The 22,509-nt window shown below is 35.4% G+C and overlaps 1 protein-coding gene across 5 annotated transcripts in view; it reads left to right on the top strand.

Annotated features, from left to right (window-relative positions):
• LRP1B (LDL receptor related protein 1B) overlaps positions 1-22,509 on the top strand; it is a 1,862,264-nt gene that overhangs the window by 1,807,367 nt on the left and 32,388 nt on the right. For 4 of the 5 annotated variants that reach the window (XM_087435120.1, XM_087435121.1, XM_087435118.1 and 1 more), the window contains 2 exons: positions 10,503-10,677; positions 14,933-15,037. In XM_087435120.1, coding sequence (XP_087291246.1) covers positions 10,503-10,677; positions 14,933-15,037 — 280 coding nt within the window. Of the gene's footprint in view, positions 1-10,502; positions 10,678-14,932; positions 15,038-15,884; positions 15,999-22,509 lie in introns of all 5 variants that reach the window. The other variant, XM_087435122.1, reaches the window with a different exon arrangement.

Here is a 22,509-nt window from a genome sequence, read left to right as displayed (position 1 = left end):
TTAGTCTTCCACTTTTATGCCACATTAGCACTAGCAACAGGTATTTACCCTCCTTTTTCACATCTGACCTAAAGGAAACTGAACATTTAACCAGGGGAAATCTTTTATAGTTTGCTACATGTTACTCTGCCAGGTGACCTTTTCAAGATGACTTTCTCAGTGTTTCGGTGAACTTTGATTAAATAGTAGTCACTTCCGTATAATCTGTTATTTTTCTTCTTGCTATCACACCGTTGTAGAAACCTCTCTCTATATCTATATTGACATCGATATATTGATATAGAGATACATGTATGTTATGTATTTTGAAATGTAACATATTGAAGGAAAACTAGAAGGAAGTACACCTAAGTATATCAGAAATCATTACTTTGACATTTAAATTTGAGTGAGTAGTTTGGAGGAAGAAAGAAAATAAGGATGGAAGCATAGAAGGGAGAAGAAAGAGAGAGAGAAAGAAAACTATGCACATAGGAACTACATGGGTTTGTCTAGGATGGCCTCATCTTCTCTTAGTACAACCAGATGGGACGTTCCCTGCCCTCTAGTTAGGCTACAACATGATGACAATAACTTTCTTCATGATATTCCCTTCTGAGATGATCTTTTCTATGATTACATCCTACCCAGCATTCTTCACCTTCCATTTCTCCGTGAAAATCTTTCCAATTTTCTAAAAATGAATTAATACTTTGTGCTCTGCATTGTCTTAAAAAAAATTAGTTCCATGTACTGATTAACTAAAATCTTTTATTGATCTTGATTTTTTTCCAACCATGTAAGCCGTGAGGGTTCTATCCAAGTATAGGCACTCTGAGGGCATGGGCGATGTTAACATAACAGATACCATTTATACAGAAGTTAATAAATTTTATCAGGCTGAAATTAATTGAACCTCAATACATACTCAATGTCCTGGTAAAGAAATTAGGGCCTAAATATGGTAAATGGCTTGTTTATGGTCAGAGAGGTACTGCCTATATGTGCACACTTCCTTCTCATTCTATTTTTAAGCCATCATATGCTTATTCACGAATTTGGTTTTCAGTTAGCCTCATCTGATAAACCATATTTAGCTGTCATCTGCAAGTCAGCTTGCTTAAAGTCTCAAAAGACTATCACTTTATAAATAGTTGCTTGCTAAAACCATTTATAGCTGGATTGCTTTAAAAAATAGAGGAGCACTCAACCCGGAACATTATTTATAAACAAAAGTTATACAGATTTCTCTGATATTTGAAAAAACATTGCCATGATAGTTTTATGAGTTAATTTTTGATTATTACTAAAATTATTGATGCATTTTGAAACAGCAGTCTGTTAAACATTTAAATGCTGGTTCATTTTATTTTATTTTATTTTATTATTTTTTTTTTTTTGGATTTGCTGTTACTTTTTTTTTTTTTTTTAATTTTTTGTTTATTGCAGTAACATTGGTTTATAACATTGTAAAAATTTCAGGTGTACATCATTGTACTTCTATTTCTGCATGGACTACATCATGTTCACCACCAAAATACTAATTACAACCCATCACCACACACATGTACCGAATTATCCCTTTCACCCTCCTCACTCCCCCCTTCCCCTCTGGTAACCACCAATCCAATCTCTGTCCCTATGTATTTGTTTATTGTTGTTATTATCTACTACTTAATGAAGGAAATCATACGGTATTTGACCTTCTCCCTCTGACTTATTTCACTTTGCATAATACCCTCAATGTCCATCCATGATGTCACAAATGGCTGGATTTCGTCGTTTCTTATGGCTGAGTAGTATTCCATTGTGTATATATACCACAGCTTCTTTATCCATTCGTCCCTTGATGGGCACTTAGGTTGCTTCCAAGTCTTGGCTATTGTGAATAAGGCTGCAATGAACACAGGGGTGCATGTACCTTTGCAAATTGGTGTTTTCAAGTTCTTTGGATAAATACCCAACAGTGGAATAGCTGGATCATATGGTAGTTCTATCGTTGATTTTTTGAGGAATCTCCATACTGTTTTCCATAGTGGCTGCACCAGTTTGCACTCCCATGCTGGTTCATTTTAAATCTCACCTCATATGTCTCACTCAAATCAAAGTTTTGATAACTCGGTTTCCTGAATTTTACGTTTTCCTTCTGCCTGGATACTCAAAAATGGCACTGTTTGCTCAGAACAGAGTTCATTCTTTTAAATTTTTCAGTTTTCTCTATAGAAATGCTTGGGATGTATTTCTATTTTTAGTAATAAATTAGAAAATGCTAATTTTCTTAAACATGCTTTCCTGATGAAAATTTATCAGCTCTAATCAGAGTTTTGCACACATTTTTTCCCTAGTGAATATTTAATTGGCATACCTGGATTCAATGTTTGCCTACTTTATTAAACTCAGCTCTAAAATTGGAAGATATATTTAGGATTATGCAATAAGTTTAATTATTAAAATATCTTAGGCTGTGTAAAACATTTGAGGAATGTAAAAAAGAATATATTCTAATATTTCTTAAATCTATTTTTCTGTTTACTTACATAATCCTTCAAAGACAACAATCATAAAATTCTAAGAAAATTTATACAAGCTACTTTCTCTCTCTTGCCTCCTAAACCATGCTAGATGAAAAACTGGCTCTAGAGAAGGAAAGGCCACAATCACTCTTGTTAACATATTTATGAATCTTAGAACTTTTCCAGAAAACCTTCCAAATATTTTCATCCCAAATTAGATGCCAGTAAATGCTAACACTTCAGGCATGTCTTACTTTGTGATTTCTTAACTGTTGTTTTGTTTCTTATTTTCAACCCAGAGTTGATCCTGCCTGATAAGGAACAGATTGCATGAATGGTTAGGCGTTCCCTTCAAGTAAGAGAATCTGGTGCTTTTACAGTGGTTTACCCACTTTTCAGTGCTTAGAGAGGCAAATATCCAACTTGGGTTGTGATGGGAGGCTAAGAAACATCTCTGTAGATGGGAGCACGTTCAGTTTTAGATACACATAAGGGAAAGAGTACACTAAAGATATTCAAAATTACTTTCTAGATTTTTTTTCTGAGCAAATGTATGGATTGTTGAATAAGAAAAATGAGAGGTTATTTTCTAGAGTTAGGTTTATTTGAGTTTGAATTTCAATTCTCTTACTTGTTCTTGTGTGATCTTTGGCAAGTTGCTTAACCTCTCTGTGCCTTAGTTTAGTCACCTATAAAATGAGAACACCATGTAATGCACGAGACTAGAACACACACATGTGCCTAGCATGTAGAAGACAGCTAAAAACAAGTGTTTATCATCATCATAATCATTTCCATCCTTTTACTCAAAATAGGGTCGAGTTGGCTTTGATATAAAGGGCATTGTTGATGATGGGTGGGTGCGGAGGGAATCATGACATAATCTTAGGTGTGTTTAGTAATACTGCCTCTGTGCGATGATGACCTAAGGGTGTCTTGGAGAAATTAATCAAGTAACTCAGATGAGGTCACATTATTAGCCAGAGGAAGCATTGAAGTTAACCTCCAAGTGCCTCATATTCTGGCCAATGATTTTGTTTTTTCTTTTTCTTATTATGTCACCCTAGTATAAGTGTTCATCAAAAGTTTATAAAATACCATTGTTGGCTGTCCTGGAAATTCTTCTACATTTCTTACATACATGGAAGCAGCCGTAGACCTCTCTGCAGGGAGAACATTAACAAAATTCGTAGAATGCACTGCTCCTGGGACACAATAAATTCAAGTGAAGGTGGAATGTGAATTGCACTGATCCTGGAGCTCGGTTGTAGAATGCCTGGCAATATGCACTGTGGATTTACCTAGTCTTCCTTGTGAAAGTAATCCCATCTTACTTTTAATTTATTGTTGTGTGTGTGTGTGTGTGTGTGCAGTCCTAAGTTATCAAATGCTTACTTAAATTACGAGTCTTATAGTCAATTCACATAACTTATTTTTTTAAAGTCCAGGTCAAAATTTATTGAAGGAGAGTAATTGATGTACATACATGTAGTTGTATAATTTAGTCTCCCCTGTATAACTGTTCTATATTCCCACTTAAAAACTCTCCAGGTTCCCCGTTATTCTCACTGAGCATCTTCAGCTCCTGTTTAGGTGGTATTATTTTAGTTTGGCTTTCTTCTCTTTAAATAAATTTCACACTTCACCAGCTATTACAATGTGAATAGCCCACTTGCAAATATGAGTTAATAGCTAAATAGTCTTGGCAATTACTTTTCAATAGAAAGAAATATTTAGGAAAGAAGTTAAATGCAGCCAGAGATTTTATAGACATCTGGCTCCCCATGAATATTCATAAACCTGTATATATAGCCATACATGCACATATTTTTATGCAGTCTATTAAGATATTGTAAAAGATTAAAGGAATAAGTATCTCCTTGTATTTCTGGTTGCTTAAAACGAAAAGATAGAGAAAGAGAGAAAGAGAGAGACAGAATGCAATAATGACCTCCCTTGAAAATTACTTCATTTCTGTTGCAGAAAATAGGCATTCACTTATTCTCCAGTTACTATCTACCTAATTACCATATGAATACTCTGTAATTATATATCCATCGTTGTCCTTTAGATTACGATTGTGTTTGGAGCTACTATGCAATTCTCAGTGTAATTACGCTTCAGAGGTCATAACAATTTTTATATTGTGAATATAAAGTGTTATTATATAATTTCATGGTAATCTCTACTTTCTTAGCACAGATTAATTACATTTCATTATTGCTCCTTCTTATCATATGCAGAACATCTCAATTGTTATGCCATTCAGGTCAGTAAAATGCTCAAAACTTATGAGATGGAATGTTCCATAGAAAGGAAAATTTTGTTAGTAGTAATATATGTAGGTTTTTGCCACAGTGAACATTATTCAGATCAATTTTGGTTCCTTTTTTCTTCTTGTCTTAACCTTTCAATTGGGTTGTCAGCTCTCTGAGAGCTGGTGTCCTGTCTTGTATTTCTGGACTCTTCCCGCAGCTCCCAGTATACAACTAGGCACATGCATGTCCTCAGCAAATAGTCAGTTATGGAGCCACTCCTTCCATTTTATTGTCGTGGTTAAATTACTCATGTTGTTCAAAACAAGATCAACCATGTTGTTCCACCAGCTTTCCTGTCCATAAATTCGGACTGTTCCTGCTCTATGCTACTGTCCGATCTGGCTAGACTCTTTTATCTTTAATCTTCAATCTCTCTCTTCTATCTTCAACCCTTCCCTATTCCAGCCTCTCCAACAAAGAGTCTCCCATCACCTATATTTCTTCTAACCTGTCTTCTTTTAGTCTACCACTTTTTTTCGGTTCCAATAGCTATTAAGCTAAATTTAAAATTTGAAGAAAAAAAAAGATAGTTTGTTTATGTGGGTGGAGATATGGGGGGCGGTGTGTGTGTGTGTGTGTCTGTGTATCTCTGTCTAGTTTGTGTCAGAAAATAGAAGACAATCCCTGCTGCACACCTTGGTGTTAACCAACCACCCCATCCACACCTCTGACTCTTTTTTCTTTAAGAAGAATTAAGTTTTTGATTTAGATTTGTCGATTGCTTCGTAATCAGTAACATTTCACATAGTCAAAGTTGAAATATGAAAAAAAGCAGAAGGCTGTAAAACTGCAAAGGTAAGTTCATCCAAATAATTGATAGTCATAGTGATAAGTGAGTCATTAATGAAAATATTAATATATTTTATTTAATAAAATTCATATCTATCTTATAGAAAGATTACTTTCAAATGGTTTTAAAGGATTTTTGATGCTTACAGTGGTAAGCTCCTGGGGTAACTATTTTTCAGTGCTCTGGGATAAGAAAAGTGTTATTCTAATGACTGCTAAAGTTCTCTGTTCATTTCAGAGGTTATTAGATGAGGGCAGAATCCTTGGAACGAAAGCAAACAATTGCATATCAAACGAGCCTTCTCATATACTACTCTTCTTCATACTTTGCTAAATTTCTACTAGATTGGGAAGTGCTAATGAAGTATTTCTTTTATTAGATAAATAGCTGAAGAGATACTTAAAATTTAAATATGAGTATGTAGTAATTATTTGAGAGTATATAGAGAGGTGACACTGATGAAAATACAGCATTTATTTACACAAGTTTTACATAGATGCTTGTAATTCAAAGTGGTTATAACTGAGAAGGGAATGAGAGAGAAATTAGGTAGCACTCCTATGACTTATTATACATTGCTGTCATGATATTGAGGCAATTGCAGAGAATGTGGGTTTTGGTTGAATCACCCAATTTAGAAATAGATAGCACCATTAGATGTTTCAGACTCTTTCCTAGACTTGCACATAGTATGTGTCCTGATTAAACTGGAAATGACAGAGAGCACTTGAAGGAATTATTTTGCTTTCCAATTTACACGTATCCAATGCTTATGTGGTAGTTTAAATATCAGATGCTAAGTCCCCTATTAAGTAAGATCTACTTTCTCCTGTGTTCAGGAATCTTCGAGTTAGAATTGAGTAAATAGAGAAAGCTTTAAGATAAAGAAAAAAGAAAGAAAGAGAGAGAGTGAGAAGGAGGGAAGGAGGGAGGGAGGAAATATACATTCAAAGAGATGGGCCCTAGAATCCTAACAGCAGTGCAGAAAACAATCCAGCCAAACATATATCTCAGCAACTTCTACATGCTCCACATCTTAAGCCTAATAGTGGAAGACAGTGAGAAAATTTTTGTAGAAATGCATTGGGAAGCAACTTTGGCAGGGCTGGAGTATAGTGTGCAACTTTCTATCCCTGAACTTCAACTTAGCATAGAGGGCTAAATACATGAACTGGGAAAAATGAAATGTCTTCCATTTGAATATCTGTACAGAAAATGTTCTGGGCCTAAAATAATTTCTGCCTTTTTTTAGAAGGAAAAAGTGGCATGGCTTAACAGCATGCAATTTAGAATTACTTATTAAAATATAAATTCTAATATCTTCTTATTTCACAATTTTATCTTCAGCAAACATTTCTTTTATATTCTTTGGATTCCATTTTTATGCCATGAGAACAATCAACTGGATTGAATAATGTGTATCTAACACGCTATGAGAAAATATTGAAAGCATTAAAGAATGGAGAATTTCCTTTAAAGGATAAAAAGTGGACCATGAATTCCTTTTAAAAATAATGTCTGTAAGGAGAGAAACTATTTAGCCTACTTAGCAAATTAACCAGAATTTCTAAAATATTCTAATTGTAGTTTATATTCCATTAGGTTAAAAAAAACTTTCTATTGGAGCATAATATACATAGAAAAATTTAAAATCACAAGTATACAGTTCAATAAATTATCAGCAGATGTACACACCAGTGTAAACCAACATTCAGGTCAAGAATAAATATTGTCAATCTCCCAGATGCTCCCTGATCTTTTTCATCACTATACTTTCCCTTCTTCCCAAAGATAACTCCTTTTTGACTTCTAAAACCATAGATTAGTTTTGCCTTTTGAACTTTATATAAATAAAAAATAGTATATATATTTTTGTGTTCAGCTTTTTTCTCTCAATATTATTTTTGTGAGATTCATCCATTTTGTTGCTTATAGCTGTAATGTTTTCGTTTTTCATTTCTCTCTTTCTCCCTATATATACATATATATGTATATATATTTTATTTTCCATTGTATGAGTGAACCACAGTTTATCCATTCTTCTTGTGATGCATGTTTGGATTATTTTCAGTTTTTGGCTATTTCTAAAAAGGTTGCTGTGCATATTATGTACATGTTTTTGTGCATGTGTACATGCTTTATTCTTGGACATATATTGAGTAGAAATGCTAAGTCATAAGGTGTGAGTATGTTCAAATTTTAGTAGATACTGTCAATTGTTTTCCAAATTGAAGCAATTTATATTCCCACTAGCAGTGTATGAGAGTGTCTGCTATTTGTTGTCAATTTGGTGGGAGAGCAATGGTATTTCTTTGAGGTGTTAATTTTGTGTTTCCTTGATTACTAGTGAGTTGTATATATTCTCATGTCTTTTTAATTTTAGTCTAAAATGTTTAATTTATGCATCAAAATTGCTTATAATTAGTAAATTGTAGGTAAGTTTTTAACTTTACCTTTTAGCACTCTAGATAAGTGCAAAATATTCCTTGCTACAGTGTGGTATAGGGCAATCATCAACCCTCAGAATCTTAGCCCAATTTTTTATAGTTTCTCCAGTCTTCTCAGTGATGAGGTTATAAAAACAAAGTGGTTTAAAATTTTAGGTTAAAAGTTACATTTTAATTAGAGCTCACAAAGTTAGTCAAGAAATAAACTTTTAAGTCAAATCAGATTTATTTACAACCATTAGACAATGTAGTCCCTTTGCTAATCAGAAATATCATCTCCAGGTTATCATTTCTTACATTCCCTACTTCCCAAATTCCAGTTCCTCAACCAGTCCCATGTGAATCACCGGAGCCCATTTCAGATTTATGAATTAGAGTCTAGGGGCAGGTGGTGGGCAACAGAGAAGGGCACTGGAATTTGCATTTGCGCACAAGTCTCCTACATGATTCTGATGGATTATTAACTATGGAAACTTCTGAATAAGGACATAATATGAAGATCTCGGAAAGATACATCAACCAACTTCTGCGTCCCATCAGACAACTGAAGCAGGACCAAAGGATAAAATTTAAAGAAATTGGGGGCAATATTAAGAGCTCTCTGTCAGTAAGAGGTGTCTAGCAACCTGACTACTGAAAGTTGTTCTTTAGAGATTTCTGCATTGAATAGATGATCATATAGACTGCTGCTGATACATTTTTCATAAATAAAAACAGAATTTGTGTTGTGTACATGATAACCTCCCAAGCCTAGAACAACAACAGACACCATAATGAATAGATACTACCATTGACTTAATTTTTAGATTTCCAAGTCTCTGAACTGTTGAAAGTGCTACTTTTCTTAAATATAGCTGTCACTCATATTAATAGACTTTAGCATTAACTCTCAATGAAGGTACTTGGCATAATGCAACAGCAAGCAAAAGAATGCTTGAAATAAATTTCCATAAATATGAAGCAAGCTTGTCAATAAAGTTAATTTCTGTCTGATTTAATAAAGGGTTAGATAAATATACAAACATGAGAATTATAAGTTATGTTTTAATTTTCCTCACCTGCTATAATTGTCTTCAAGCAGGTTAAAGTTTATAAATTGTGATTTTCATCTCAGCTAATCTCCTTTAACATTGCTTCACAATTAGAGACCTAAAAGGAAATTGCAGCTTCTAAACAAAGTCTGGGATTGATTTAATCAGTTCTATTGCTTAAGATTATTTGTATTATGAATTTCTCTCTATATATATATATACATATATTTGGTTAGGAAGATTAGCCCTGTGCTAACATCTGTTGCCTATCCTCCTCTTTTTGCTGAGGAAGATTGACCCCAGGCTAACATCCGTGCCCATCTTCCTCTATTTTGTATATGGGACATCACTGCTGCATGGCTTGATAAGCTGTGCATAGCTCCGTGCCCAGGATCCGAACCTGCAAACCCCGGGCCACCAAAGCAGAGTGCAGGAACTTAACGGCGACGCCACCAGGCCAGCCTCTGAATTTCAGTATTTTGAATGTGGTAAATTATAATCTATTCATATAAGCATACCTACAGAGTTGTCTGCTTTTCAAAACACTGAGGTAGAATGTCCGATTACAAAGTTAGTGTGGCTTTTATATTATTAAATGGTCTTTGTTTTATTACTCACATTCAAGGGATATAGAAATATTTGAAGAAACCTTCCTTCATAGTTGAGAAAATTGTCTGTAATGCTCAGTAAGAAACATCTTTCAAAACCAAGGTCTCAGACTACAGGGAGGTTTTCCCTCTGACTGACAGGGAAGTTAGGCTATCCCACAGAAGAGGGACAATAGCCTAGACTTCTGTTGTCACTTCCCATCTGGGATGGATCAGTTAGTTTCCCAGCCCACTTTCCTCTTGGAGTAACATGAGAGGCATACCTCCTTGTCTGCTTATTTACCCAGGTGTTCAGAAATACCTGGGCCTGTTCTGCGTGTGTAGAGGGAGACTTCTTTCCACCACACCAAGGGCTAGTGAGTGCAGAGGTAGAGGTCACCTACTCCCCACTCACTACCCTGTTGTCTGGATGAAAATAGACGTGAGGAGAGGCAACGATAAATGACGTCTAAAGAAATCTTGAGCATTTCTGCTCATTTCACTGTGATATTAATATTGCTCATTAGAAGGAACGCTAAGGAACCTTGTTAACTCAAACTTTAAAATTCAGAACCAAAAGAGTTTGTCAGCTAGCATTACATCAATATAACCTATCTCCTCTTAGCCATATGAAATGATGCCTAACTCGGGCAAAAAGAGGAATCAATAGCATTATTAGAGAATTCTAGTTGCATATAATTATAAGCTGCTTTTGTAAATTCCTCTACCTATTGATTGACCAATTTTAAATATTAAATGAAATGGTAACATTTATTGTGACTGAAGAAAAACATCTTGTAATATAATTTCATTTTTTCTGTTGTATATTCTTCCTAGATGTATGTCACCACTACTGTGTGAATTCTGAATCCTGTACCATTGGAGATGATGGAAGTGTTGAATGTGTCTGTCCAATACGCTATGAAGGACCAAAATGTGAGGTTGACAAATGTATAAGGTGCCATGGGGGCCACTGCATTATAAATAAAGATAGTGAAGATATATTTTGCAAGTAAGTGGACATCTAGCTTAATTTATAAAGCATTAGAACCCACAAGCACGTAGCAGTCCAACAATAAACAGTGAAAACAATGTAAATGATTTTCATTCTATATGGCAGCCATTGCATCCTCTTTTTTGGGGGGCTAGAGATAAGATTCAATTCATTTCAATTAAATCCAAACTTATTCAACATCTATTATGTACATCTGGGGAACATGAAAATTCATCATGTAATGATATGGTCAGATCATTCCTTATATAGAATATTCCTAAAAGTAAGCAAGAAATAGTGAAATGCAACATACCTTCAAAACGCTATAAGTAATACCCTTAAATTAGAATAGTTCAGATTTTTAATTCTTTCATCATTCTTATTGACGGTGAGTGCTTTTCTGTTGTTACAAAATGATCCTTTGGGAGAGGAGCAAAAGACTGTCTAAGAGAAATAAATTTAATCTTATTTTTTATCTGCCTTTGAACATTATAGTCCAAAATAAGTAGAAGGAATAATGTTTCCCAGGAAACAACTACAACAAAAATGTCCAAGTTAGACTTTGGTTATGCTGCCTTTTGCCCTTTGGCTTTAAGATCAAGTAAATAGAAAAGAGAACATCACAGCTAAAGGGTAATGCCTTTCAGCTTCTATCTTGAAACAAGTTGATGCCACTGAGGTTGGGGATCAATCCTCACTCCAGACTTATTTTAACAACCTTTTAAAAGAAGGGCTTATAAAGGACTGGACTTCATCACTTGCCTTGCTTAGGAGTATAATAAATGAGAATATGAGCTAGAAAGCATGCCGTAAATTGTTCATGCCACAGCTTCCGCTGAAACAGCTCTGCGAGGGTGCCAGCCCTGAGTTATGTTGCTCTGCCAAATAAGACTCAATAAAATTTTATTACAGACAGCATCAACAATTTTTTTCTTTTTTATTTACTCTCATTTTAGAATTTACTCTAAATATGATTTGTGTTATCATTATGAATGACATTTACCGAAACCCTCAAATTGGGTCATTTGAAAGTACATTATTTTTAAGTAAAGTAATTGAAAATATGACTAATTATAACTATGTGCTTTTGATAAGTACATAAAAGCAAAATGCATTTTCATGTAGACTACCAAAATCGTGTTTGCTCATTAAGCTCATCAGTTCTTTGTGATGAAACTTTAGCATGACAGAACTTTATTTCACTTAGTGGGCATACGTTTTTCTTCACGTCCAGTGTACCACATCAGGAATGGAATGTACCCCATTCTATTCATGCAGGGAATCATGGGCCATTATCAAAGAAAGGCTGTGAGCCACAATTTCCTTCTGAGTTTACCTTGGAAAAGCTCATGCAGAGACACACACCCTGTTTCTATCACGAGGGAAAGTTCCACATGAAGAAAGAAGGGCAGGACTCTTAGGGCGCTTGGTACTGCCTACTATACTGAGAAAATTGGCTTCTCCAACCTAGAAACACCAGAGCCTTGTAACCTGAGTAGGCTATTGGGGTCCAATATTATAGTTCTTGATGCTTAAAAGATCTTTTTGGAAAATTATATGTAAGAATAGATAAATAACAGTTGTTAACAATGAGTAGATAGAGGAAGTTTAAAAATAGGAGTATAGGGCCGGCCCCGTGGCTTGGTGGTTGGGTGCGCGCGCTCCACTGCTGGCGACCCGGGTTCGGATCCCGGGCTTGCACCGACGCGCTGCTTCTCCGGCCATGCTGAGGCCGCGTCCCACATGCAGCAACTAGAAGGATGTGCAGCTATGACACACAACTATCTACTGGGCCTTTGGGGGGAAAAATAAATAAATAAAAAAAAAAAATAGGAGTATAATACTTGATTTATCAGATAGGCTATGTAACATATGAGCATGATAATACAAACAAGACTGTTTGGGTATTCTGAAACTTATTAGATGTCTGTTTTCATTTCTAAGATACTTTTCATCTTAGCATTAAATGAAATTTATAGTGATGTTGGAATTTCCGTTTCATAAGTAAAGAACCAATACTAAAACCAAAACTAATACTAAATCACAATTGAGTTAAAATAAATCTTTTTTACTTAAATAGGAAAATTCAAGCCGTCATGTGTACTTGTGATTGCAAATAGTCAGGTGTGTTGTCCGAATAGATACTCTGTCAAATATAATGAGTATAATCTTTAAAATAGAGCTAACTGCATATTTACCTCTCTTCTGGAAATCTAAGTAAATATTGGTGAAGAAAGACTAGATCATAATTTTGAATAGCCTAAATAATAACCCTGCGATGTCAATTATTATGGGAATTCTTTGTGTGTACTGGACAACTGGCAATTAGCTTTTTGAAAATAATATCACAAACTGTGTGTGTGTATTACACATGCCTCTAAGAAATGAAATCATGATGAAAACTCATATCATTAAGATATGAGTTGTACTCTTTGATGCCTTATAATGATTTGGATAATTTGTATTTCACATTTGAAATATCTACAAATTTCTGTCTTCAATTTAGGATTCAAAAAAAACCTTTAGAAGGAGAAAGAGGCAACATCTTTTATAACTCTTGGAAGCATAAATTTAAAAGCAGTCAATAATTGGAATTTTTTTCTCTTTTAAAAGCTGATATTTGGTATATAGTATCTTTTTTGTGGGAAATCTTTTAATGTGTAATTAGCTAATTTTTCTCTTTGACACTGTCCCTTTGATATAATAAGAAACTATAACTTTCGACTCTTTGATTTTCAAGGACGCTGGGCATAGAGGGCAAGGAAAAGTCTTCAAGACTCATTTAACATATCAGACACCAATACCACTGAATGTGTCCTTGACTCACTTTGCTCTGTATTTGGATGCCTCTATGGATTATAAAGGATGTGATATTCTCTGTTAAATCTTGGAAACTTTATACCACTGCCTCCTTCCCCCTGTTTGGTTCCACTTTCACATATCTCCATTTCACATCTAGTACACAGTTGACTCATTGCTTCTGTTTATATTTTTTAAAAAATGTGATTTTAAAATCCAGACTCTTACAAAATATCTTTAAATTAAATACCTTGGAAAGTTATAAGCAATTCAGTGCATTTCCAGCAGCCTTACCACCCACAAGAGGTCAAATAAATATGCACAGAATAAATGAACTACAAGATTGCCAACCGATTATTTCAGGGACCTAACCTATCATTGGGAATTGCCCTTTGATGGATGTACTGCAATAGATATCCATCATGGAGAGGATCACAGTGATCAATACATGATGTTGCAGCCTGATTTTTTTGACAAGGTTATGTCCAGATTTATTGTGATACCATTGATTGCTTCATAGCACCTCGTACTAACATGATCTCATAATCAGGATATTGGCATGATCTGTTGTAATTCTGATTGGAATGTCAATACACTTTTCTCTATTCCTCCAACAATTTTCAGTGTCCAATCTAACACTATTTATTTATTTAAAAATATAACATGGCAACTAAGAAATTTCTGTATTTTTTCTATCGTTATGCTTGTTTTTCCTATGTAGCAATAGCCAAAGTTTATTCTTATCTTATTCTTATCTTAGACATGTAATGTGCTATAAAGTAGAATTGTTTCTGTAAGTTTTCCAAGGAAACCTACTTACTTCATTACTTTGTTGCCATACTGCATAAAGTTCCTATAACATTACTGTTTAATTTTGCAATGAACTGCTCCATATTTTTTTCTGTTAGAATAAAAAGAGTTTGACATTAATTACAGTACATATTCAAAGAGAAACAGTAGGATAAAATGACCACAGGATAATCCTATAGTTTCTTACAAAATGTGGCATCTAAAACTCATAACAATACTTTGGACCAGATTTTCCAGTGTAGAAGGAATAGCTGAAGCATGTGCTTCCAGAGTATTTGATGATGTGGTTTATAATTCAAAGGGACATCACCAAACCCTAGTTATATGAAAAGGGAGTAAGATGCTGATACTAATGTCTCCTTGAAGTGTAAGTGACAGACATTAGAGTACATATTTTCACACATATATCTGTCTATATTAAATTTTTGTATTAAGCAAATGGATTGAAAATTGGAAAATTACCAAAAGAAAAATTTTATCTGTCATCATTCTGTTAAAAAAAAATCTTTGCCTCCAGCAAGTCTTTCTTTCTGAAAACTTCTTTTAGCCAGCCACTCCACTACTCCTCTATGATGAGTATTCTCATCTGCAGAGTGTTTGTGTCAGCTTTCAACAATAATGATGCCAGTAACAATGAGATTTTTTTTTTTCTTTGTTGCTGCAGCTGCACTAATGGAAAGATTGCCTCTAGCTGTCAGTTATGTGATGGCTACTGTTACAATGGTGGCACATGCCAGCTGGACCCCGAGACAAATGTACCTGTGTGTCTGTGAGTATTTTATAACATTGTGGTCATTTTATGATATGATTTCGCATGCATGTGGAATCCCTGCTCTGTTCTTCTTTCTTCGGGTAATACATTTTAAATGAATGTTTCATCGACATCTCTGACCAAGTATTGTCCCTCAATGGCTCCTCTTTCATCAATTTGCTATTGATGTCATGAGGAAGAGCTCATTCACTTCTTAGCATCATACCCATTTCAGACATTCATAGATCTTTGACCTTAGAAATGCTGGGGAAAATTGTTCTGATTTCATTGACCTTATTCAAATATGTGAAACCCAGACATTATCATATTTATGAACAATTTGATACTTACAACCATTCTTTTCAAAAGACCTTGAGGTATCTTTTCAAATGTATAATGCTATTCGATGCTTGTGTCAGGTTTAGAGTGTTGTATTATGTAAACGTATTAAGCCCCTGTCTCCTTTGCAATGCATTAACTTGAGTCTGGGTTTCTAAACATTTAGAAAGTACTGGAGATTCTCTGCTCTTGAGAAAATCTAGAGTTTAATATTTTCCCCTTTCAAGTACCTGATTGTCCAGAATGGACAATTTGAAATATAACCATTTAGCTTACGTGTCCTCTATTTTGAGTTTTCTTTTACCACTGCTTGACCGGAAGGAAGATGCCCACAAATGATCCACATCTGCGTTCTGTTCCCCACCTCGTCCAAGTAGCATGTGTTGAGTGTGTATGAGAGAGAAGTGAGCGTACCTGAGGAAAATATTATTCATATGTTACTATCTCTGTATGATATAAATTTGAAACGTATTTGGCAAAAAAAGTCAGACACTTTATTTAGCTGTATTTTACTGAAATTCTGCAGATGCTCTGTGGGGTTTAAAAGTCAGCGCTGTGACCAGAAAGAGAACCCTTGTGATCACTACTGTCAGAATGAGGGGATTTGCACTTTAACTGCGTTTAATGAGCCGAGATGCAAGTAGGTTTAACCTTCCACTTACCGCTGCGCTTTGTGTGACATCATTTCAGGCCACAGTTCAATGGCTTAAATCATGAACATCCACATGCATTTCACAGTGTATACATAATCTCGGGGCTCATCTGTGTCATACACACTTAACCTTTGCTTCGCTCACCAAGTGTGTGCACCACAGTCAGCTAGAGTTTCTAGAAATATACGGAGGGAATGAAAATGCTCCTGGAACTGTCTCATAAAAATACATTTGCTAGAATAGTGGGTTTTAATTAAAGAAGTGCAGAAGCAGGTGTTTCTAGACTTTAGTACTATATACTATATTTGGATGGTGGTTTTTATTTAGTAACTTACTTTCATTTCAAGTACTGATGAAATAATATGTTATTTTGTTTCCCAAAATTTTACTGGGAACTGTCTTACCTTAATCAGTAAGACTTCTTTACAGAAGAAATAGGTACATACTAAAAAATTTCAGAAACTTCATTTCTTAATATGTTAAATTATTCTTTCTTGATTCAGTTTGTCCCTAACATATAAACTCATTTCCTCTGAGAAATTTTAGGGATCACCTTTAGGGTAACTATCAACGTTTATCACAATGGAAGTTATTTTTGCATTTTGCTTTTGAGCTTTAGAGATGGGTCATGTCTGACATCCTCCTTAATACCCAATGTCATAAACAGGAGCCCTGATTGGCACCTGAAAATAGCCCCATAGTGGTGCCTCAGAGTACTCGTAATGGGTCTAAAGCACAATTGTATTACAATTCAGATGTTTCACTATCAAAACTCTATAATTTTGTTCATAATGATCTATTTTGTTATTCAAGAAAATGTCATTCTTTAGACAATAGTTGAGAAAATATGGAAAGTGATCAAAATAATCACATAGGAAAAATTGATATTCTTTCTTTTTTCCTGGAAGATATTTGAATATATTAAACCAATATTCCTACATAGAATACATCCAGAAATATCGCTTTAAATATTAGTCTATAAAATGTATATAAACTAATCTGTTAAGGAATTGATGCACTTCTCAGGTCATACTCAGGTTTAATACTTTGTGCAACTGAAGACAGAGAGGAGACCCTTGTTTAGTCCTACCTCTGCCGTGCCTCCACCCTAAATTCCTGCAGTCATTCAACAAACATTTATTAGACCTCGAAGATGTGCTAAATCCTAGACAAGTGAAGATGAATGAAATTTAACCCCCAACATCAAGGAGCGCACTAATTAGTGGGGTTAAAAGTTCATAAGCAACTAATTAACCTTTAATAATGTAGGTATGAACACAGGAGAAAAGGGAGGCGGTTGAGTCTTAACAGAGCATGTGATTTATTCAGAATGGGAAATGGGAATGTACGGAAGACTTTACAGAGAAGGCAACCTTTTGTTCTTCATGTAGTTCAATGAGGTTAGGAAGAGCATTCTGAAAAGAAAGAATAGCATAAGCAAAGACATGGATGTGAGACTTAATGGCCTATTTGGATAACTGTGAGTGGTTTAATATAGCTAGAATGAAGGGTGACTAGAGTAAGGAGATAAAACGGGAAAGATAAATTGGAACCCAATTTATGTCAAAGTTAGGGGGTTCCACAGGACCCTGAAAAGAATGAGTAGCCAAAGAGATTTGAGACAGAGACTTGCACCAAAGGAGTTTGCTTTTGAAGGTGACACTTGTTGGTATGTGGAGGAGAGCCCTGGGGATCGGCTTCAGGGACCCCACATCAAAAGGATTGGCAACATTTCAGGTGAGAAGTGATGAGGGCTTGAACCTGGGCAGTGTAAGTGGAGGGAAGACTAGTAAGGGCAATAGATCCAAGGATATTTCAGAGTTAGTAACTCCAGGGTGATCCTTGGCTAAACATTATCTAGGGACTTATGTTACCTCATTGTTAGGACACTGGTGATTCCTGCTCTGGGGCCCAGTCTTCGTTTGTCTTGTCCCTCTCTCACTATTCCTAAGCAAAGTACACGTGACATTTCAGGCCTGCCCTGCCTTCTCCCCACAAATAGGTCTCAGGAACATGGCCTGTCCAGAGAATGCCTCTGTGTCACCAGAATAAGTATCTCTCATGGGCATAGCAGCCAACAATAATGTTCTCTTCCACTTTGTTCTCTTACCAAGTATCATCAGAAGCACCTGACCTTTTAAGGTGATAATCAGCCCATCTGATAAACTCAGCCAGGAAAAATATGTTAACTGGAGGGGGTTGGAGCAAACACCTTTTACTTTTGTGTATCTTTTTCTCTATCTCTGTCTGTATTTGGCTTTATGGAAATTTTGTCTATGCCTTGGTTTTCCATGCCCTAAAATTTATTCTGATGGTAGGAGTAATGCTTACTGAATTCCTCAAATCACTTAAGCCATACAAGAAGCATAGAAGAGATAATTGCATTCTGTTATCATTCATTCATTCATTCACTCACCAAATACTTATTGATAATCTTTAGTGAGTGAGACTCTGTAAATTTGGAAGCAGAATTAATAACAGCCCAAACTAACTTAACAAATACTTTGTGCCAAGCACTGTGTTAAGCACTTGTATAAAGTTAGAATATTAGGTAATTATTATTATATAATTGTTATCCCCATTTCACAGATGATCACACTGAGGTCACATACTAGGAAGTGGTGGATACCTGAGACTCAAATCGCAACTGTTTGATTCTAAAGTCCATGCCCTGGTTATAACTCTTATGCTGTTCTGCTTTCTTTATGATGTACTAATTCCAGTATAGTTCTCACTTTTGAAGAATTTAAAATTCAATTGAGTAGATGAATGAGTTTTAAAAAATTAAAATACCATTCGACAATTGTTATAACAGAATATGACAAAAGTGTAGTGAGAGAACAACTGAGTAGAGATCAATTAATGATGACTAGTAGGAGAGAGAAAGGCTTTATAGATAAAGTGATATTTTCACAGTATTTTGAAAAAATGTGTAGTAGTTTTACAGGGGGGAGCGACTGAACATCTTTCTTGAAAGAGGAATAGCACGGAGAATAGGTCCGAAAGTAAAAAGTGAAGGTTGTTGAGAATAGAACACAGGCTATGCGGCATATTGGGAGGAAAGAAGACTAAAGAGGTACAGTTGTGAGCCAGTTTGTGAGGTACATTTTATGCTACGACACAAGAGAGGGTGTATAGAAAGAAGAGTAGAGGATTAAGGATGGAATCTTAGGAAATACCAATGTTGGATAACGTGTTATGGAGGACTCAACAAAAGTAAATGAGAAGATAGGAGGACACTTGTCAAAGAGTAAATTCCTCCAACTCAAAGGAGTAGAGAGTGTCAAAGAATATCAATTCCAGATAGTTCAAGGAGGATAACAATTATAAATGGTTTATTGGATTTTGCAATTAGATGGCCATCATGAGAGATGTTTTAAAAGCCCTATATGACAGAAACCAGACTGTAGTTGGGTAAGGGAAAGGTGAGAAAGTAGAAAGGAATGTAGATTCCTTTCTGAATATTTGGCTATGGATCAAATGAAGGAAAAATAATGGTAACTTCAAGGGAAAGTGAGATGTAAAGGAAAAATTTTTATAACAAGAAAGACAAGTATTCAAGAGAACTGTTCTTTCATTATTTATTAAGGGCCCACTGTTAAGGGACTATGAAGGATAGAAAGATGGTTCAGACACATTTTAAGCTCATGTTTCTTAGAATTGAAATTTCTAGAGTATGGAAAATTTCCTAGTTTTATCTAGGATATTTGTAATTCATATGGTTCTAAAATGTAGATAAATAAAAATAAAATTTAATGTAAAGTGTCTATGACCATGTGCAATACGAAAATTGTTCAGCTAAGACGATATTAAGCCCTTCAGAATATCATCCTAGTGGTTGATTCTCCTTATAAGGGGAGACTTTTTGAAACACAGATTTTAGCCTCAGATTTCGATTGGTAGTGGTCATGTATCTTTAATGAAAAATCAGTATGTACTATTTCATCTAAAAGCCTTTATAGGAAACAAAAATTGCTTTAACAGATAAGATATAGTGCTTGCTTTAGTTTTGTTGGTAGTACATCTGTCCTTTTTTCATAGAGTGAAAAGTATTTGAATTATACAGAACTTATACACATTTGGAAAGTCTATAAAGTATTCAATCTATGAAGGTGACAGGTTTTTTTCCACAGAGAAATTTTATTACTGTATCCTTCAATTTAAGGAATAGATTTGTTCTTTGAAAGCCTTCACTTTCATCTCTTGATGGCTGTTTTTCTTATTACTATGTGTGTGGGAAAAAGAAAACTCCAAAGAAAAGCCTAGAAAAAAAGAAAATCAAGGTTTTTTTTCTCATGTTTATTTGGAGAGAGTTTTGACATTTATTAAAGTAGGTATATTAAATAATGTTAAAACCAATTTTAATAAAAATCTAATGTGTGTTATCTTGACAATATTTGTATTGTTAAATAATTTTTGTGGTGAGGTATAGAAATTATTACTATTGTGAAGAACTGTTGAACTCAATAGCGAATTAACTGTGTCTTTCTACTTCTAAGAATTCTCTGTAGGGTCAGACTTTCATTTATATCGGATTTACGTTTCTTTAAAGCATAGACCTACCTCCACCACATTGTCTTCCACCCACAGTATGTTTTACCCTCCAATAGTAAAGAAATGTCTGTAGCTACCCTACCTCTCCTACCACTAATACCGTACTTACATGGACACAGGCACATGCAGCCTCGCCACATAACCATAGGACCATTCTATACCTAGATGTTTGCTTAAACAGCTCACTGAACCCAAATATCTCTCCTACCCTTTTTCCACTTAACTCTTATTATCCTACTAGTCTCATCTCACGGTTCATCTCTGTATGTGGCACTTGGCAAGTGAATAGTAAATTAATTACTTGGACTTAACTGAAGTGTTTCAAAAGTAAAGAATCAAATTTTAGTGACAAAATATATATATTTTAAAACATACATATTTATATATTATATACAATATTTCAACATATTTATATATGATACGATAAACATATATTTTATACATATATATAAATATATAGATTTTATATTAGTCAGAGTTCTCCAGAGAAACAGAGCCACTAGGATATGTATTGCATATGTATATAGGAAGATATATATATATATATAGAGAGAGAGAGAGAGAGAGAGAAATTTATTGTAGAAATTGACTCATGCAGTTATGGAGGCCAAGAAGTCCCATGGTCTGCTGTCTGAAAACTGGAGAACCAGGAATGCCAGTGGTGTAATTCAGTCTAAATCCGAAGGCATGAGAACCACGGGAACTGATTAAGTCCCAGTTCGCGTCCAAAGGCCCAAAAACCAGGAGTGTTGATATCCAATGGCAGGAGAAGATAGATATCCCAACTCAAGCAGAGAGAGTGAATATACCCTTCCTCTGCCTTTTTGTTCTATTCAGACCCTCAATGGATTGGATGATGCCCACCCTCATTGGTGAGGGCAATCTTCTTTACTCGGTCTGCCAATTCAAATGCTAGTCTAGTCTCTTCTAGAGGTATCTTCACAGACACACCCACTAATAATGTTTTGCCAGCTATCTGAGCATCCCTTAGCACAGTCAAGTTGACACATTACATTAACTTACATATGCACACACACGTATGTGATATATATGTGTGTGTGTGTGTGTGTGTGAATTTTGCTTTTTGTCACTGTTATGAGATGAATCATGTCCCTTCCAAATTCCTATGTTGAAGCTCTAACTAATGCCCAGTAGTTCAGAATAGGACTGTATTTGGTGATAGGGCCTTTTAAATAGTTGATTAAGTTAAAATGGGGTCTTTAGGGTGGCCTCTAATCCAATATGACTGGTGTCCTTATAAGAAAAGGAAATTAGGAAACAGAGAGAGAGAGACATCAGACACATGCTCAGAGAGATTACCACGTGAACACACAGTGAGAAGGCTGCCGTTGGCTAGCCAAGGAGAGAGGCCTCAGAAGAAATGACAGCTGCTGATGCCTTGATCTCAGACTTGTATCCTCCAGAACTGTGAAAAAATACATTTCTTTTAAGTCACCTGGACTGTGGTATTTTCTTATGGCAGCCCTAGCAAACTAAGGTAGATTTTGGTACTAGAGTGGGATGCTGCTGTAACAAATACCGAAAAATGTAGAAGTAGCTTTGGAACTGGGTAGTGGGTAGAGGCTGGAAGAGTTTTGAGACCGTTGTTATAAAAAGCCTAGATTGGAGGCCTGCACGGTGGCGTAGCGGTTGAGTGCACGCACTCCGCTGTGGCGGCCCAAGGTTTGGATCCTGGGCACACACCGACTCACTGCTTGTCAGGCCATGCTGTGGCAGTGTCCCATATAAAGTAGAGGAAGATGGGCACAGGTGTCAGCTGAGGGCCAGTCTTCCTCTGCGAAAAGATGAAGATTGGTGACAGATGTTAACTCAGGGCTAATCTTCCTCACACACACACACACACACACACACAAAAGCCTAGACTGGCTTGAAGAGATTATTGGTAGAAATACGGGCATTAGTGGTGCTTCTGGGAAGGTCTCA

The sequence above is a fragment of the Ceratotherium simum genome, chromosome 9 (genome assembly GCF_057802395.1).
Source record: "Ceratotherium simum simum isolate JZ-2026a chromosome 9, ASM5780239v1, whole genome shotgun sequence".
Classification (NCBI taxonomy): domain Eukaryota; kingdom Metazoa; phylum Chordata; class Mammalia; order Perissodactyla; family Rhinocerotidae; genus Ceratotherium; species Ceratotherium simum.
Note: the sequence above shows the minus strand (reverse complement) of the source record. Positions and strands in the feature narration are given on the sequence as shown.